The sequence below is a fragment of the Carya illinoinensis genome, chromosome 9 (genome assembly GCF_018687715.1).
Source record: "Carya illinoinensis cultivar Pawnee chromosome 9, C.illinoinensisPawnee_v1, whole genome shotgun sequence".
In the NCBI taxonomy this organism is placed as follows: Eukaryota; Viridiplantae; Streptophyta; class Magnoliopsida; order Fagales; family Juglandaceae; genus Carya; species Carya illinoinensis.
In genome coordinates this window covers 35140224-35153751 of record NC_056760.1, presented here as the reverse complement: position 1 = coordinate 35153751, position 13528 = coordinate 35140224, and the positions used below count along the sequence as shown (strand labels likewise).

At 33.4% G+C, this 13528-nt stretch overlaps 1 protein-coding gene across 1 annotated transcript; it reads left to right on the top strand.

The window, feature by feature from the left end:
- Positions 1 to 3225: 3225 nt before the first annotated feature.
- LOC122277036 (MLO-like protein 3) lies at positions 3226 to 10316 on the top strand. The gene is made up of 8 exons (XM_043086919.1): positions 3226 to 3396; positions 3576 to 3650; positions 3782 to 3870; positions 4102 to 4151; positions 4314 to 4354; positions 4691 to 4864; positions 9768 to 9831; positions 10096 to 10316. The coding sequence occupies exons 1-8, from the start codon at positions 3358 to 3360 to the stop codon at positions 10314 to 10316; spliced, it is 753 nt and encodes a 250-aa protein (XP_042942853.1). The 5' UTR covers positions 3226 to 3357.
- The last annotated feature ends 3212 nt before the right edge of the window (positions 10317 to 13528 follow it).

Here is a 13528-nt window from a genome sequence, read left to right as displayed (position 1 = left end):
TTATTCTTTAATATAGCCCTCAAATATTACAAACTCCTATCAATCTCTTATATTTTCGGATTAAGAGGTTGTTTTTACCGTTTGGTGAAGAGTTTTTACCGTTTGGTGGATTTTCCGCTTTATCTCTCCAAATCAGGTATTCTCCTTAAATTTGACCTCATTTTAGTTTTTATATAAGTGTTTTCGTTTGCTTACATGAGTTCGTCATATAGTTTGCTATCTTTTGATGTAATATAGACTGTAAATTTTGGGGTTTTCGGAAGTTGAAGATGAGTGATTTCTGGAAGTAATTCGTTCGAACGGTATTCGTATACCGTTCGAACGGTATTCCGAATGGTTCGAACGGTATTTTCCGTTCGAACGTAATATATTAGATTGAACGGTGACGAGCACCGTTTGAACGATTTCTTGGGCAGTGTTAAAATAATTATCATTTTAAATGCAGGAGTGTAATTAAAAATTAATTAATTGTAATCTACATTTAATAATACTTAAATACTTAAAAGATTCAAATAATCAAATGAGAATGAATTAAATTACAAATCATCTAAGATTTGTTACAAAACTTAATTATTTATGATGCTGAATTATTTGTTTGATACATGTTAAATATTGGTATATCTTATATTGCTTGTTCATCAATATTAGAATATTATAAATGATAATATTTTTGTCCAAACTTTTTTCTGTAAGGATGATTTCGAATTAAATTTTGGTCGGAGAGAGGAGCGTAAAACTGTGGAAGAGCTTATGAGTAATGCATTCCGCAAGTATAAGGCGAGGTGTCATGAGCATTATAATAAGTTTGAGAATAGTGAAGAAGCACGCCAACATCCTTTTCAAGATGTGCAACCTTCTAATTGGGAAAAACTTTGTGACATGTTTGAGGATCCATCATATAAGGTATAATTAATTTAATTATTTTAGTCCTATTTTTAATTTCGCTTTCTAATATTTTCAATTCTTATGTAGGAGCGAAGTTCTATAAACAAAACAAATAGATCAAAATTGAAGATTACTCATCATGCAGGCTCAAGATCTTTCCACTGCCTCTCTAAAAAATTGGTATTGCTATTCTTTCATTTGTATATAGTTAACTGAATATATCAATCATAATGACTTTATATCTTAACAAATCTTTATTATAGCAAGATTCAGATGCCAATTATGATCTGACAAAATTATATGCTGCATCACATACTAATCGTAATGGAGAGTGGAGTCATCCTGATGCCCGTGAAAATTATGTAAGTATTATAATTTGTTTTAAATAAATATATTTGAATATTTATGATGATATTAACTCTTTATCTTATGTGTAGGATAAAATGGTTGCCCTACGTGCTGAATCTGTGTCAGATCAAAATTCCTCAAATACAGATGTTGAGATTTTTACACAAGTTCTGGGTGAACGTTCAGGATATTTGAGGGGTTTGGGTCGCTGTGTAAAACCTTCTCCCTCTTCCTCTTCTTCCGGGTCTGCCTCTATAGCTCAAGAGAATGCGAATCGTAGAATTGAAGAATTGGTTGCAAAACAACAAGAGTTAGAGGCTCAATTGGCGAGACAAGGAGACATGGAGATGCGCCTCAAACAACATGAAGAAGAACAAGCACAGTTCAGGAGAGATATGCAACTCCAAATGCAACAGCTTATGCAACAGTACAGGCCTCCAACCAACTGATGGTTTTTTACGTCTAGCTTATGACATTATCTAATTATGTATGAACAATGCTAGTTTTATGGTTATTTATTTCTTCGCACTTATTATAAAACTTTTGTGAGTAATTAAACAGTTCCTAATTTATGTTTTTCAAATAATATGGATGTCTATTTAGTTTTTTTATAATTATTGGTTTTAATAAAAATAATATCCGTTCGAACGACCGAGTCACGTTCGAACATTAATGGGCATGCCGTTCAAACGATAATGTACCGTTCAAACCACAATGCGCAAACCGTTCGAACGATACCAGATGCTCAAAAAACCGTTCAAACGCATGACATTACCATATAGTTCGAACGTTGATCATCACCGTTCGAACTCTTATACCGTTCGATCGTCTGATTTAACGTTCGAACGTATTTCTACTTAGCGTTTGAACGTATCTTGATAATCGTTCAAAAGAGACGTTAACGTTCGAACGTTATATGAGAAGCATTCGAACGCTATTCTGGAACGAATTTAAACCGTGACAAAAACATCCATCGTTCGAACGGTATCGAACGGTCAATTTCAAAATCGTTCCAAAAGATATATTTTGGGACGAAATTGTGATTTTCGTCCCAATATATCTTCTGGGACAGTGATGTTGGGACGACCTTGGGACAAAATTTTTTCGTCCCAAAAAATCTTTCGGAACGAAATCTATATATTTTGGGACGAAAATTTTCGTCCCAAAAAATGTTTTTTGTTGTAGTGAACTCAAAACATTCTTTAGCCATCGCGAATAGCGATAATAGTAGTGCCACCCAATTTCCTGACCCATTCGATAATGAAGTTTAATGCTACTGCTAGTTCCATGGCATATATGCATGCATGAATGGCCCATCAAATGCTAGCTAAGCTATATATCCACACACACACACACACATATATATATATATATATATATTTATATCATGTAATTATTTCATGAATGGCAATTTTACACATTTATTTTTAGATTAGTCATAATTACTTCTATATTGTTTTGAAGATTAGCAATTGTCTTCTGCATGCGCTAGCTTGTACCATGCATTAATATATACGTGTCTTAGAGATAATCTTTGACTGCGACCGATTCAATATAAATACACTAAACGTTAACGTGTTTATTAGGACGTTGAAGAAAAGTGAACAGTTAATTATTACGTGATATATATATACGTGCTTTTTTTTTTTTTTTTTTTTTTTTTTTTTCTAAACAAGCAAATTATATATATATAGGGGTATTACAAAGTATAATTACAAAGTTCAAGGAGGATCAAAAAGAAAGAAATGGAAGCATACCCTTAGATGACTCTTTCCATATATATACGTGCTAGTAAGTCTTGTGGTATATAAATATGAAAGTTCAGCTACTTAATTAATGCTAGGTCGGTTTTTTCAACTTCTGATAACGTACTTAGGTTTTAATTACTATAAAAAAATAAGTATTAAAAGTTATCAAATTATATTTTTGTGTACGTATGTACGTACGTACTTGGCATATATATATTTAGTTTTAATTAATTACTTTAATTTCTATTACAATAATATATAAATATGTACTACTCGATCGTTCGTGCATGACTAATATACATACATGATTAATATAAATTGATCAGATCCCAATCGATTCAGATTTACAAGGCAAACCACATTTGGAAGGCGGCACATGAGTTCTTGTACGGGAACACCGTTTCAGCTCTGGATTGTGAGTTGTTACCTACCTAGCTAGCTATAAGCTTTTATGTTTCTGTACGTCTGAGTGCATCTAGCTAGCTTGGAAAGAAAAACTTAACATCGTCTCTTAATTAGTGTCTAACGTACGTACACTAGTTTGGATCGATATTGATTCATGTACGTGGATAAATGGTCCATGCATGTCTGCAGAAATGTTTCTTCAGACAGTTCTTCCGTTCCGTAGCAAAAGTTGATTATCTCACTTTGAGACATGGTTTCATCTCGGTAAGTATGTAATTATATATATATATATATATATATATAGCTTAATTTCTTTGTCTTCCTGATATTTTAAACTACTGCTATATATGTCAACGTACAGTTTTGGACCATAATTAATATACTCATGTACTCAGGCTCACTTGTCGGCCACCAACAACTTCGATTTCCGAAAATATATACAGCGAAGCTTGGAAGAAGATTTCAAGCAGGTGGTCGGCATCAGGTTCTCTCTCTCTCTCTCTCTCTCTCTCTCTCTCTCTCTCTCTCTCTCTCTCTCTCTCTCTCTCTCTCTATATATATATATTGATCTGGAGGTTTCAATTTCATGCTTATGTTAAAGGAGAATTACACCTTTGACATGCAGTTTTGAATTATGATCTAATTATTAGTACCCCAACTTCTCCTACTGATCATTATAATTAATCATGATCATGTGTTCTTCCTGTCTCGACAGCCCTCTAATGTGGTTTATAGTTGTTATCTTCATGCTCGTGGATGTGTACGGTAAGTATATATATATATGCTTCCCCTTAATTTGTTAACTTAATTTAGTTTTTTTCTTTTTATTTCCCGAGAAATTTTGAAGCCGATTTCAATATCCTAGTTACCATTAACGTACAGTGTCATTTTCTGATGAGATTTTTTGTATATGCTGGATTAAAACAGGTTGGCATGTATATGTATGGGTATCCTGCATTCCTCTCTTGGTAAGAATATAATTTATAATATATGTATATATATATATATATATATATCCACGTTAAAGTACTGCACTGACTACTTTGTGTATGTTTTATTTTAAGAAAAATTCTATTTATTTGCATCGATTTTATTAGTATCCTCTCAACATCTCGATCGTGTTATGGCATCAAATGAATGACTCACTGCAAGTTGGTCATAAAAAATAATATCTAATATTCATTTAATTATATCACATGATAGAATGATGAGAGAATAATAATAAAAGGATTGTAGGTATAATCATTACTCTTAGATTAAATTTCGATATTTCTAATTCCTCTATGTATATATTCCTTTACTAGGTAGTTCTAGTTCTAGGAGCCAAACTCCAAGTCATTGTTGCGAGAATGGCTCTTCAAATCAAAGATCAGAATAGTATGATTAAAGGAACACCTCTTGTTAGACCCAACGACAGTCTCTTCTGGTTCCGGCACCCAGGATTCGTTTTAACTCTTATTCATTATACTCTATTTGTGGTACGTAATTCCCTTGATCATATATATATAATAGGACTAGAAGAAAAACATGATTTGCTGCAACATTGAACTACTACTAACTAAATTTTGTGGACATCTGAAACTAGAATGCATTCGAGCTGGCCTTCTTCATTTGGGTTACAGTAAGTTTCCATACATAGACTGCTCTTTTCTATATATATCCGTTGTTATTAATTGAAATCTTAGCAGGTCGTGGAGTTTATTTGACAAGTAATGTAATTAAGACTCTTAAATCTGTAAGTCTCGCGCAGACTAAAAAAAATATTGGTAGTGTCTGTTTTTTTTACAAATCATTTGCTGCGTGGGACTTGGATACTTGAGATTGTAGAAAGCATTACTTTTATCTCATACTTATGTTGGGAATTTGGACCTCCCAAATTCACCCCCCTAGGATCTACCCTTTGCAGGAGTAACAAGAAAAATAGAAAAATAATAACAACACAAGAAATTTACGTGGAAACTCCAAAACAGGAGAAAAACCACCAGACCCAGAGAAGAAAATTCACTATGTGAAAAATTGTTACAATCACACAATTTTTCTCCTCACCACACCCACAAAGCTACCCCACTAGTAAATCTTTAACTCTACACCTCTTCCCCTTTTACAAAAGGTTAATAGAGGAATTTAACTAAAGTCAAAAGTTACTAGATAAGCTTTCAACTGGTGCATTTAAACTAAGAGGCTAAGCCTCTTATTTATAACCCATGAGTCTTGCCTCTTCCTCACTAACTACCAATGTGGGACTCAAAGAGCAATACTCAACAATCTCCACCTTGCGACTTTAACTGGTCCCACAGCCAAGCTCCACCTCAATGAAGATCTTCATAGCTTCCGCTATCATGCTTCACCATAAAAGCATACCCACTTAGAATAAACCAATTCCAAGCATTTCATTTCGGCCCATGTCGAAAACAACCTTACTGAAAATTATGGTGTAACTTCCACGTTTGGCTCTCCTGGAAGTTCATCAGCCATCGACATGAATTTCCACCACACACCCTGCATAAATGCCAAACCAATGCCTGTGTGCAAACTTGTGGACCCGCTAATATTAACACATCCTCTATCATGGCAACTTTGGGAATTAGCGGCATGCCATGAGGATGTACATGTCTCTTTTTAAAGAGCAAAATCTTCCATGGAGAGAGACACAATATTAGCATCATTTCCAGTATCTCCATTTACTGACTTGGAGCCACTTGCCGAACCTGCTCCAGCTCTTGGACAATTTTTCTTGACGTGCCCAGATTGTCCACACCCCCAGCAGACTACTTTCTTCTTCATGGAGTTCTTCATCTTCCCATTTCCAGCTGCTACCATCACTAAATTCTCAAGTGGAACATTACTTCCACTACTTAGTCTTCTCTCTTCAGAAAAGATTTTACTGGTAACCTCTGAAAAAATTATTTTCTCCTTCCCATGTATCAAAATAGGTTTCATGTGCTCATAGGAAGGTGGAAGAGACCAGATGAATCTCAAGGCTTGATCCTCATCATCAATTTTAACTCCAATAGCTTCTAGCTCAGCGACAATGCCATTGAGAACACTTAAATGATCTGAAATAGTTGTACCTTCACTCATCCGCAGTGTATGAAACTGCTCCTTCAGGTACACACGATTTGAGACGCCCTTCGTCTGATACAACTCTTCAAGTTTTTCCCAGAATTCCTTTGCCGTAGATATTCCATGCACATTTGCAAGAACATTTTTGGCCAAGCACAGACGTATCGCACTTGCTGTTCTCAAATCCAGATCCTCCCAATCTTCATCGCTCATTTTAGATCTGCTCCTTTCACCAGTCACACTAGTACCAGTGCTGACTTCAGGTGCTGGTCTGCCCTTCAATGCCTTGTGTAATCCTGATTGAATCAAGACATCCTTGACTTGTACTTGCCACAAGCCAAAATTGATTCTCCCATCAAATTTCTCCACCTCAAATTTGACAAGATTTGAAGGCCTACTTCCTGACATTGCTTTGATGAATTTACTGTAGAAATGAATAGTACCTCACTAAGTCAGTTCCCAGGAAAGATTGGAGGGTCACAATGGACACACTTAAAATTTCCAATCTCCTAGACAGAACCTCCTTAGACTGTACGTATCCACACTACCACACCAAAGCTCCACCCCACAAAAAGAGCCTAGTGGCTCTGATACCAATTGTTGGGAATTTGGACCTCCCAAATTCACCCCCCTAGGATCTACCCTTTGCAGGAGTAACAAGAAAAATAGAAAAATAATAACAACACAAGAAATTTACGTGGAAACTCCAAAACAGGAGAAAAACCACCAGACCCAGAGAAGAAAATTCACTATGTGAAAAATTGTTACAATCACACAATTTTTCTCCTCACCACACCCACAAAGCTACCCTACTAGTAAATCTTTAACTCTACACCTCTTCCCCTTTTACAAAAGGTTAATAGAGGAATTTAACTAAAGTCAAAAGTTACTAGATAAGCTTTCAACTGGTGCATTTAAACTAAGAGGCTAAGCCTCTTATTTATAACCCATGAGTCTTGCCTCTTCCTCACTCACTACCAATGTGGGACTCAAAGAGCAATACTCAACAACTTATTGCGGTTTCAATCTCTTCCTGTTCTCTCGGATACAATTTGGTTTCAATTCTTGCTACCACGAGAATACTGCATTCATTATAACCAGAATTGTGCTAGCGTAAGAGCTGCCTTTAGCAACCCATCTTCCATATATATATATATACACGCACACATATTATATATATATATATATATATATATATTGTTCACTTTCTAATTTGTTAACTTAATTTAGTTTTTTTCTTTTTATTTCCCGAGAAATTTTGAAGCCGATTTCAATATCCTAGTTACCATTAACGTACAGTGTACGTACGTTAATATTAGTATTCATCCAAGAAATACAACCAACCTTTTAAAAAGCACAAAAACTTTTGAATTGTTAAAAATCTATTTTTTAAAAAAAAAAAACCTTATAATAATTAGTATTTAAAATATTTTTTAAAAAAAATATAAGTATTAAACAAGATATCCGGATTTAAAAAAAAAATACTATGAAAACATTTTGCAAATTTAAAAAAAAAAACAAAAATAGAGTTAATAAACCCGTTTATCCGATTTGTAACCGGATATCCGGGTTTACATCTGATTATTGTTTGGATTTTTTTTTCAGGCTTATCTAGGTAGATTACGGCCTGATTTTTAAAACCCAGATCCGGATCCGGTTCTGCCACCTTACCTGAGTCATGGACATAATATCAATCTCTGTACGTAACTCAAAGTTACTAGCATTGATCTCAGTACATAAGTTAGAGATTTTCGTATTAATCTCTATACGTAACTCATACATGGCAGTATGGAGATTTATTTAGTTATTGGCACGAAACACTTCTGACATTCGGTCAAAAGGCACCAACACTGAAATTGATGTTCAAATGTGTGTAGTTTCCTCTTTTAGAGATGTTCGAACAATGAGCTAACCGTTCAAATGTATTATACTCATAAGTTAGTAATTTTGTTTTATTTGGGATTTGTGTTGTTAAAAGATACTATAGTACTATACGCTATATATATAATATATGATATATGCTTTAAATCACTATATATAAGTCACTATATATATCACTATATAAATCACTATAGATCACTAGTATATAGTATCATATAGTAATATTATACTATATGCTATATGATACTAGTATATTAGTGATAATATGCTATAGTATCATATACACACACACACTAGTATAGGGTGTGCATGCCCCCATACACTCTACAATATAAAAACTTAATAGATATGGAACTCACGTGAAAAAATTAGTTAAAAAAATTAAAACTATACTTTTTTCCAAGGGTGTTAAAAAACTAGTTTACCAGTAAAACTAGCCAAACTAGTGTGTTCAGTTTGGTTTGTAATAAGTCTAGTCCAGTTCCAATACCTAATAATCGAAACCAGATATAAACAGGTTTGATTTCAATTTTGATAATCACAAAATTGATTTGAACTGAACCTGACAGGTAGAGATATATATATATATATATATATAAATTTTTTATGTTATATATAAAATATATTATATTATATGCTAAGTTTCTAATTAATATAATATGAAATTTTAATATGATTACCCATGTTTATTAATCTTATAAATTTTAATATAAAATTTGATTATGATATAATAGAAATTAATCTTATAGTTTTTAATATAACATTTGAATTTAACATATAAATTTTAATTTTATAACATAAAATTAATATAACATGAAACTTTAATCTTAAAAATAAACATTAATATTAAGTTATTAATTGAAAACCAAAAAAATCAAACAGGACCGAAACCAAAAAACTGAAAGTTTCAGTTTTAGTGACTGCTTTAGTTCTAAAATTTGTCCAAAATTGGATTGAACTGGACAGTTTACACCTCTACTTTTTTCCAATGAGAGTGTTCGATACTTGCACACCTTGGGACAACATATCATTTCTCCTTAAAAAGTAAAATATATTTAATTATCAGTTTACATTTGAACTCTAACACCAAATAGTTCGAACGTGAATAGTTGTGGTAGGAAATAAAGAGTACAAGAAATGAATGGTTAAATTTTGCAACCGTGTGATATTGATCCACAATTAATATTTTTTGAGTTGCCATGCATTGGCACGTGGTCTCTCAAATAGAGCACTTACACTGTTGCATGGTTCGGGGTTATAGGTTCCATACCATGTACCATAAGTGTAATTGGAAGCCTCAAAACTATGGTGAGTTGGTTGAGGGTACTCATGCAATAGAGGATATTGACTACTATGCTATCATGTGTGATATTATTGAATTGAAATACCTAGAAGGAAATGTGACATATTTATTTAAATGTGATTGGTTGGATTTAGGCAGTTGTAGAGTATCAATACATAGAGAAAGCCACTTTTCGAGTATCAACATTGCATGTAAATTGTATGAAGATGATCTATTTGTATTAGCTTTCCAAGTGACCCAACTGTATTACTTGGTTGATCTAATGAATGAGACTAATTAATGAAGATAATGGAGAGATAAGTTGGTGAGTCGTACTGAAGTTTGTTCCTCAGAATAATTATGATGCTAGAATGGTAATGGAGGATTTTAGTGAAGCTGAAGATAACACTCTAAGTATAGAAGCCTAACAAGCCAATGGACAAAGTATTAATTTATTTGTTAACATTAGTGCATACGAACCAGTCCCGTTATCATGTAGAGATGATGTTCCATCCGAACATCTTGAAGCATCGGTATTGAGTGAATATCCGGTTGAAAATCTTGATGACTCAAAAGAAGAAGATGATGAAAAAGAAGAGTATGATGATGAAGATTCTGAAGATGAGGCGGATGCTGCAAATGATTTTATTGAAGAAGATTTTGAAACAAGCATGAAAAATACGTCTGATGATGATGGAGAATAAATGTAGTAAATTATTTATTTTGAGTAGATGAATGTATATATTTCTTACCCTTTCCATAATTACTTATACGCTAATTCATTAGCAATGATAATGAATTGGAAGAATGCTATTGAAAAGGCAATGAAAAAGTTTGCCTACGCCGCCAAGTCCAGATCAGCTTGAGCCAGTTGAGGACTCCGTCAACTAAGGAACGAGGCAGACCAGTCGAATCCTAACAATAAATACATTGTTTCCTAAAATTTATTATTTATATATTACTTAGGGAGAATTACATGTTTTTAATATATTTAAATATATTAGCTAATTCCTTTACATTGTAGGTGTGGCATAGCACGTAGCCCGAGATTGAAAAAATTGAAATGGCACAAAAAAGTCAGGATCAATATCCCCAGTGATTGCAATAGAGGTGTAGATGATGATAGAAGCACATGGCTAATTTCCTCCTATGTTGGGGGCAAACGTTAGAACTAATGCGCCTTTTTACGTGAGATCGTGTTAAGAAGGTCTAAATGAGGTAAATGAGGTTAAGGATCATATTCAAAGTTGTATTCTAGTGACTTTATATACCTCAAGTTTTTTGAGTAATTTATTAGTTTATTTGTGAGATGATGTTGCTGATTGTATGCTCAATATCTTAATTATTCGCTTCTTAGAATGAATAAACCGACGTAATATATATATATATATATTTTGTGACATAGTTGTTGTATCGGTACGTGGACGGTTTTTAACCGTCACAAAAATCATTTCATGACCTCCTTTTTTTTTAACCGGTTTCATCTGTCAAAGAAAATACAATCTGTTGTAGCCAGTGACCTCAAGATTGAAAAACTATATTTTTCATGTAATTTTCAATTAATTTCACGTATTTGTAAACCTATGTTGAACTTACCATATCTTAATTTGGACCTGTATCTGAAGAGTAATACAAGAAAATTAAACGAAGAAATAATTAGTTGACATTCTTTATACACGTGGCAAAATTGGCATGCCTCCATTGACCATTTTGAAAGGAACTTAATTTAGGTCAATTAAGTCATTCAAAACTGCATGGTCTACTTGTGATGGGCTAGGGAATGACATATATATGAACAAGCCATATGTATGTATGTATATATATTCCAGTCAAAATGAATACTTTGAACAGAGCTAGTTTTCCTCCAATATATTTCAGAGAGTGGCGTGTAGTCGAGGGAAGCATGGAAAATGTATTCAATTTGATAGTTAGGCCTGTTCATGCTTCGTATATACCAAATCTTTGACTTGGTAGTTGTCGGTTATTTCTTCGATATTGGGCCTTAATTGCATATACCCGTTCTTGCTCGTATATATATGTACATCCTGCTAAGGTTATGATTTATTTTACTATGTGCAAATACTATTTTGCCCTCATTTGCACAATTACTTTTTTGTCCTGTTTTATTTTAGTTCACATTGCACAATTATATTTTCTGTCCTCTAATCTTTGAGTTCACATTGAAGTTTTGGACAATTACTATTTTGCCATCATTTGAACCATTACATTTTTGTCCATTTTCTTTTGAGTTCACATTGCACAATTACATTTTTTGTCCTCTAATTCATCATTAAAAATACAATTAAGTTTTTAATCAAGAACCATCAATAAGTTTTATTCTATTACCAAAACCTCAATCATTACAATATTTACCCTTCATAACACTACAACAGTATTCATAATTTGCATAGGTCCTTCTAACCATATCCTTTCCTCTGTTTGTAATAATTCCATTTTTGCAAGCAGATGAGCTGCTACATGATTTGTTTCTCTGAAGATGAAAATCACTTATCAACCAAGTATTTCTTTTAGCATGCATCGAAGGAAACTTTACAATCACATGAGAACACTATTTTAAACTTGCGCTTGAAGGAAACTTTCCATATCTGCACTTTTAGCTTTAACCACCTGTTTTGGATTTAAACTTTTTTTCAAAAACAAAATAATTTCTTATAATCCATATTCTTCTCATGATAAAGACTGCAAGATCTGTCTTTTTAGCTTTCAGCCTTGAATTTAAGCCCATCCATAGTTCTTTAAAATCAAATACTAAGTTAGACATTTCCTTACAGGACTTATAGGTTCAACCCACACATCACTAGCAGAAGGACAACTCCATATAGCATGTACAATAGTTTATGCTTTCCTTTCACAAATTGGGCAGAGATCATGTCCTGATTTCCATATAAAGTATTTAAGCTTTGCTGGTACTTGGAGCCTCCATATGTGTTGCCAATCAAGATCCCTCACTGATGAGCCAAAAGTTTTCCCATACTTGTGTCTTTTCAATGTATATTGTAGATGATATGCACTCCTAATAGAAAATTTCTCATTTATAGTGTATCCCCAAATCAATCTATCTTTAGCATTCTACTTACAGGCATGCTACATATAGCTTTGGCTTCTTCCGACCTAAATATTTGAGAAATCAAGTCTTCCTTCCAGTAGCATTTCTTGTCATCTATAATTTCTGACACTGTTGCATTACTATTTAACATATGTGTTGGGGATTGTACTTTAAAAGAGGTAGGCATAGGGATCCATCTATCTTGCCAAATCCTTATGCTTCTTCCATTTGCCACTCTCCATAGCATTCATGCTTTGACTAAGTACAAATATGACCATATACTTCTCCATATCAATGATGGAGTAGAGCCCAACTTTGCCTCCAACAGGTTACCAATCTTGAAATATTTCTCCCTCATTATTTTTGTCAGTAATGATTAGGATTGTTCTGCATTCTCCATATTTGTTTTGCAAGCATAGCTTTATTGAAAGAATCAAGGTCTCAAAAACCTAAACCACCTCTCTTCTTTGATTCACCCATTTGTATCCAGTTTTTCCACTGAATGTTTTTGTGATTCTGCTTGTGAAACCACCAAAATTTTGCCATCATTGTAGTAATTTGCTTGAGAAGGTTCTTTGGCAACATAAACACACTCATTTTATATGTTGAAATTGCTTGAATCACTGCCTTTAGCATAATTTCCTTCCCTGGGAAAGAAATGTGTTCTTCCAACTACTAATCTTAGTCCAAACTCTCTCTTTAAATGATCTGAAAGAGTAATAGTTTGAGTTGCCCACCATTAAGATCTTTCACAATTGGTACTGATAGGTACTTGAGTAGCTCTCAGAATTTGTTGTTTATCTACTTCTCTTGTGTTAGAACTGAAGAACACATAAGCTTTTTGTTTGT

Excerpts from the sequence above, each read along its gene's own strand:
- LOC122277036 (XM_043086919.1), top strand. The coding sequence starts at position 3,358 with ATGAGTTCTTGTACGGGAACACCGTTTCAGCTCTGGATT. Across the intron at positions 3,397-3,575 it reads CACCGTTTCAGCTCTGGATT|AAATGTTTCTTCAGACAGTT; the intron begins GTGAGTTGTTAC and ends GCATGTCTGCAG. Across the intron at positions 4,152-4,313 it reads CATGCTCGTGGATGTGTACG|GTTGGCATGTATATGTATGG; the intron begins GTAAGTATATAT and ends GGATTAAAACAG.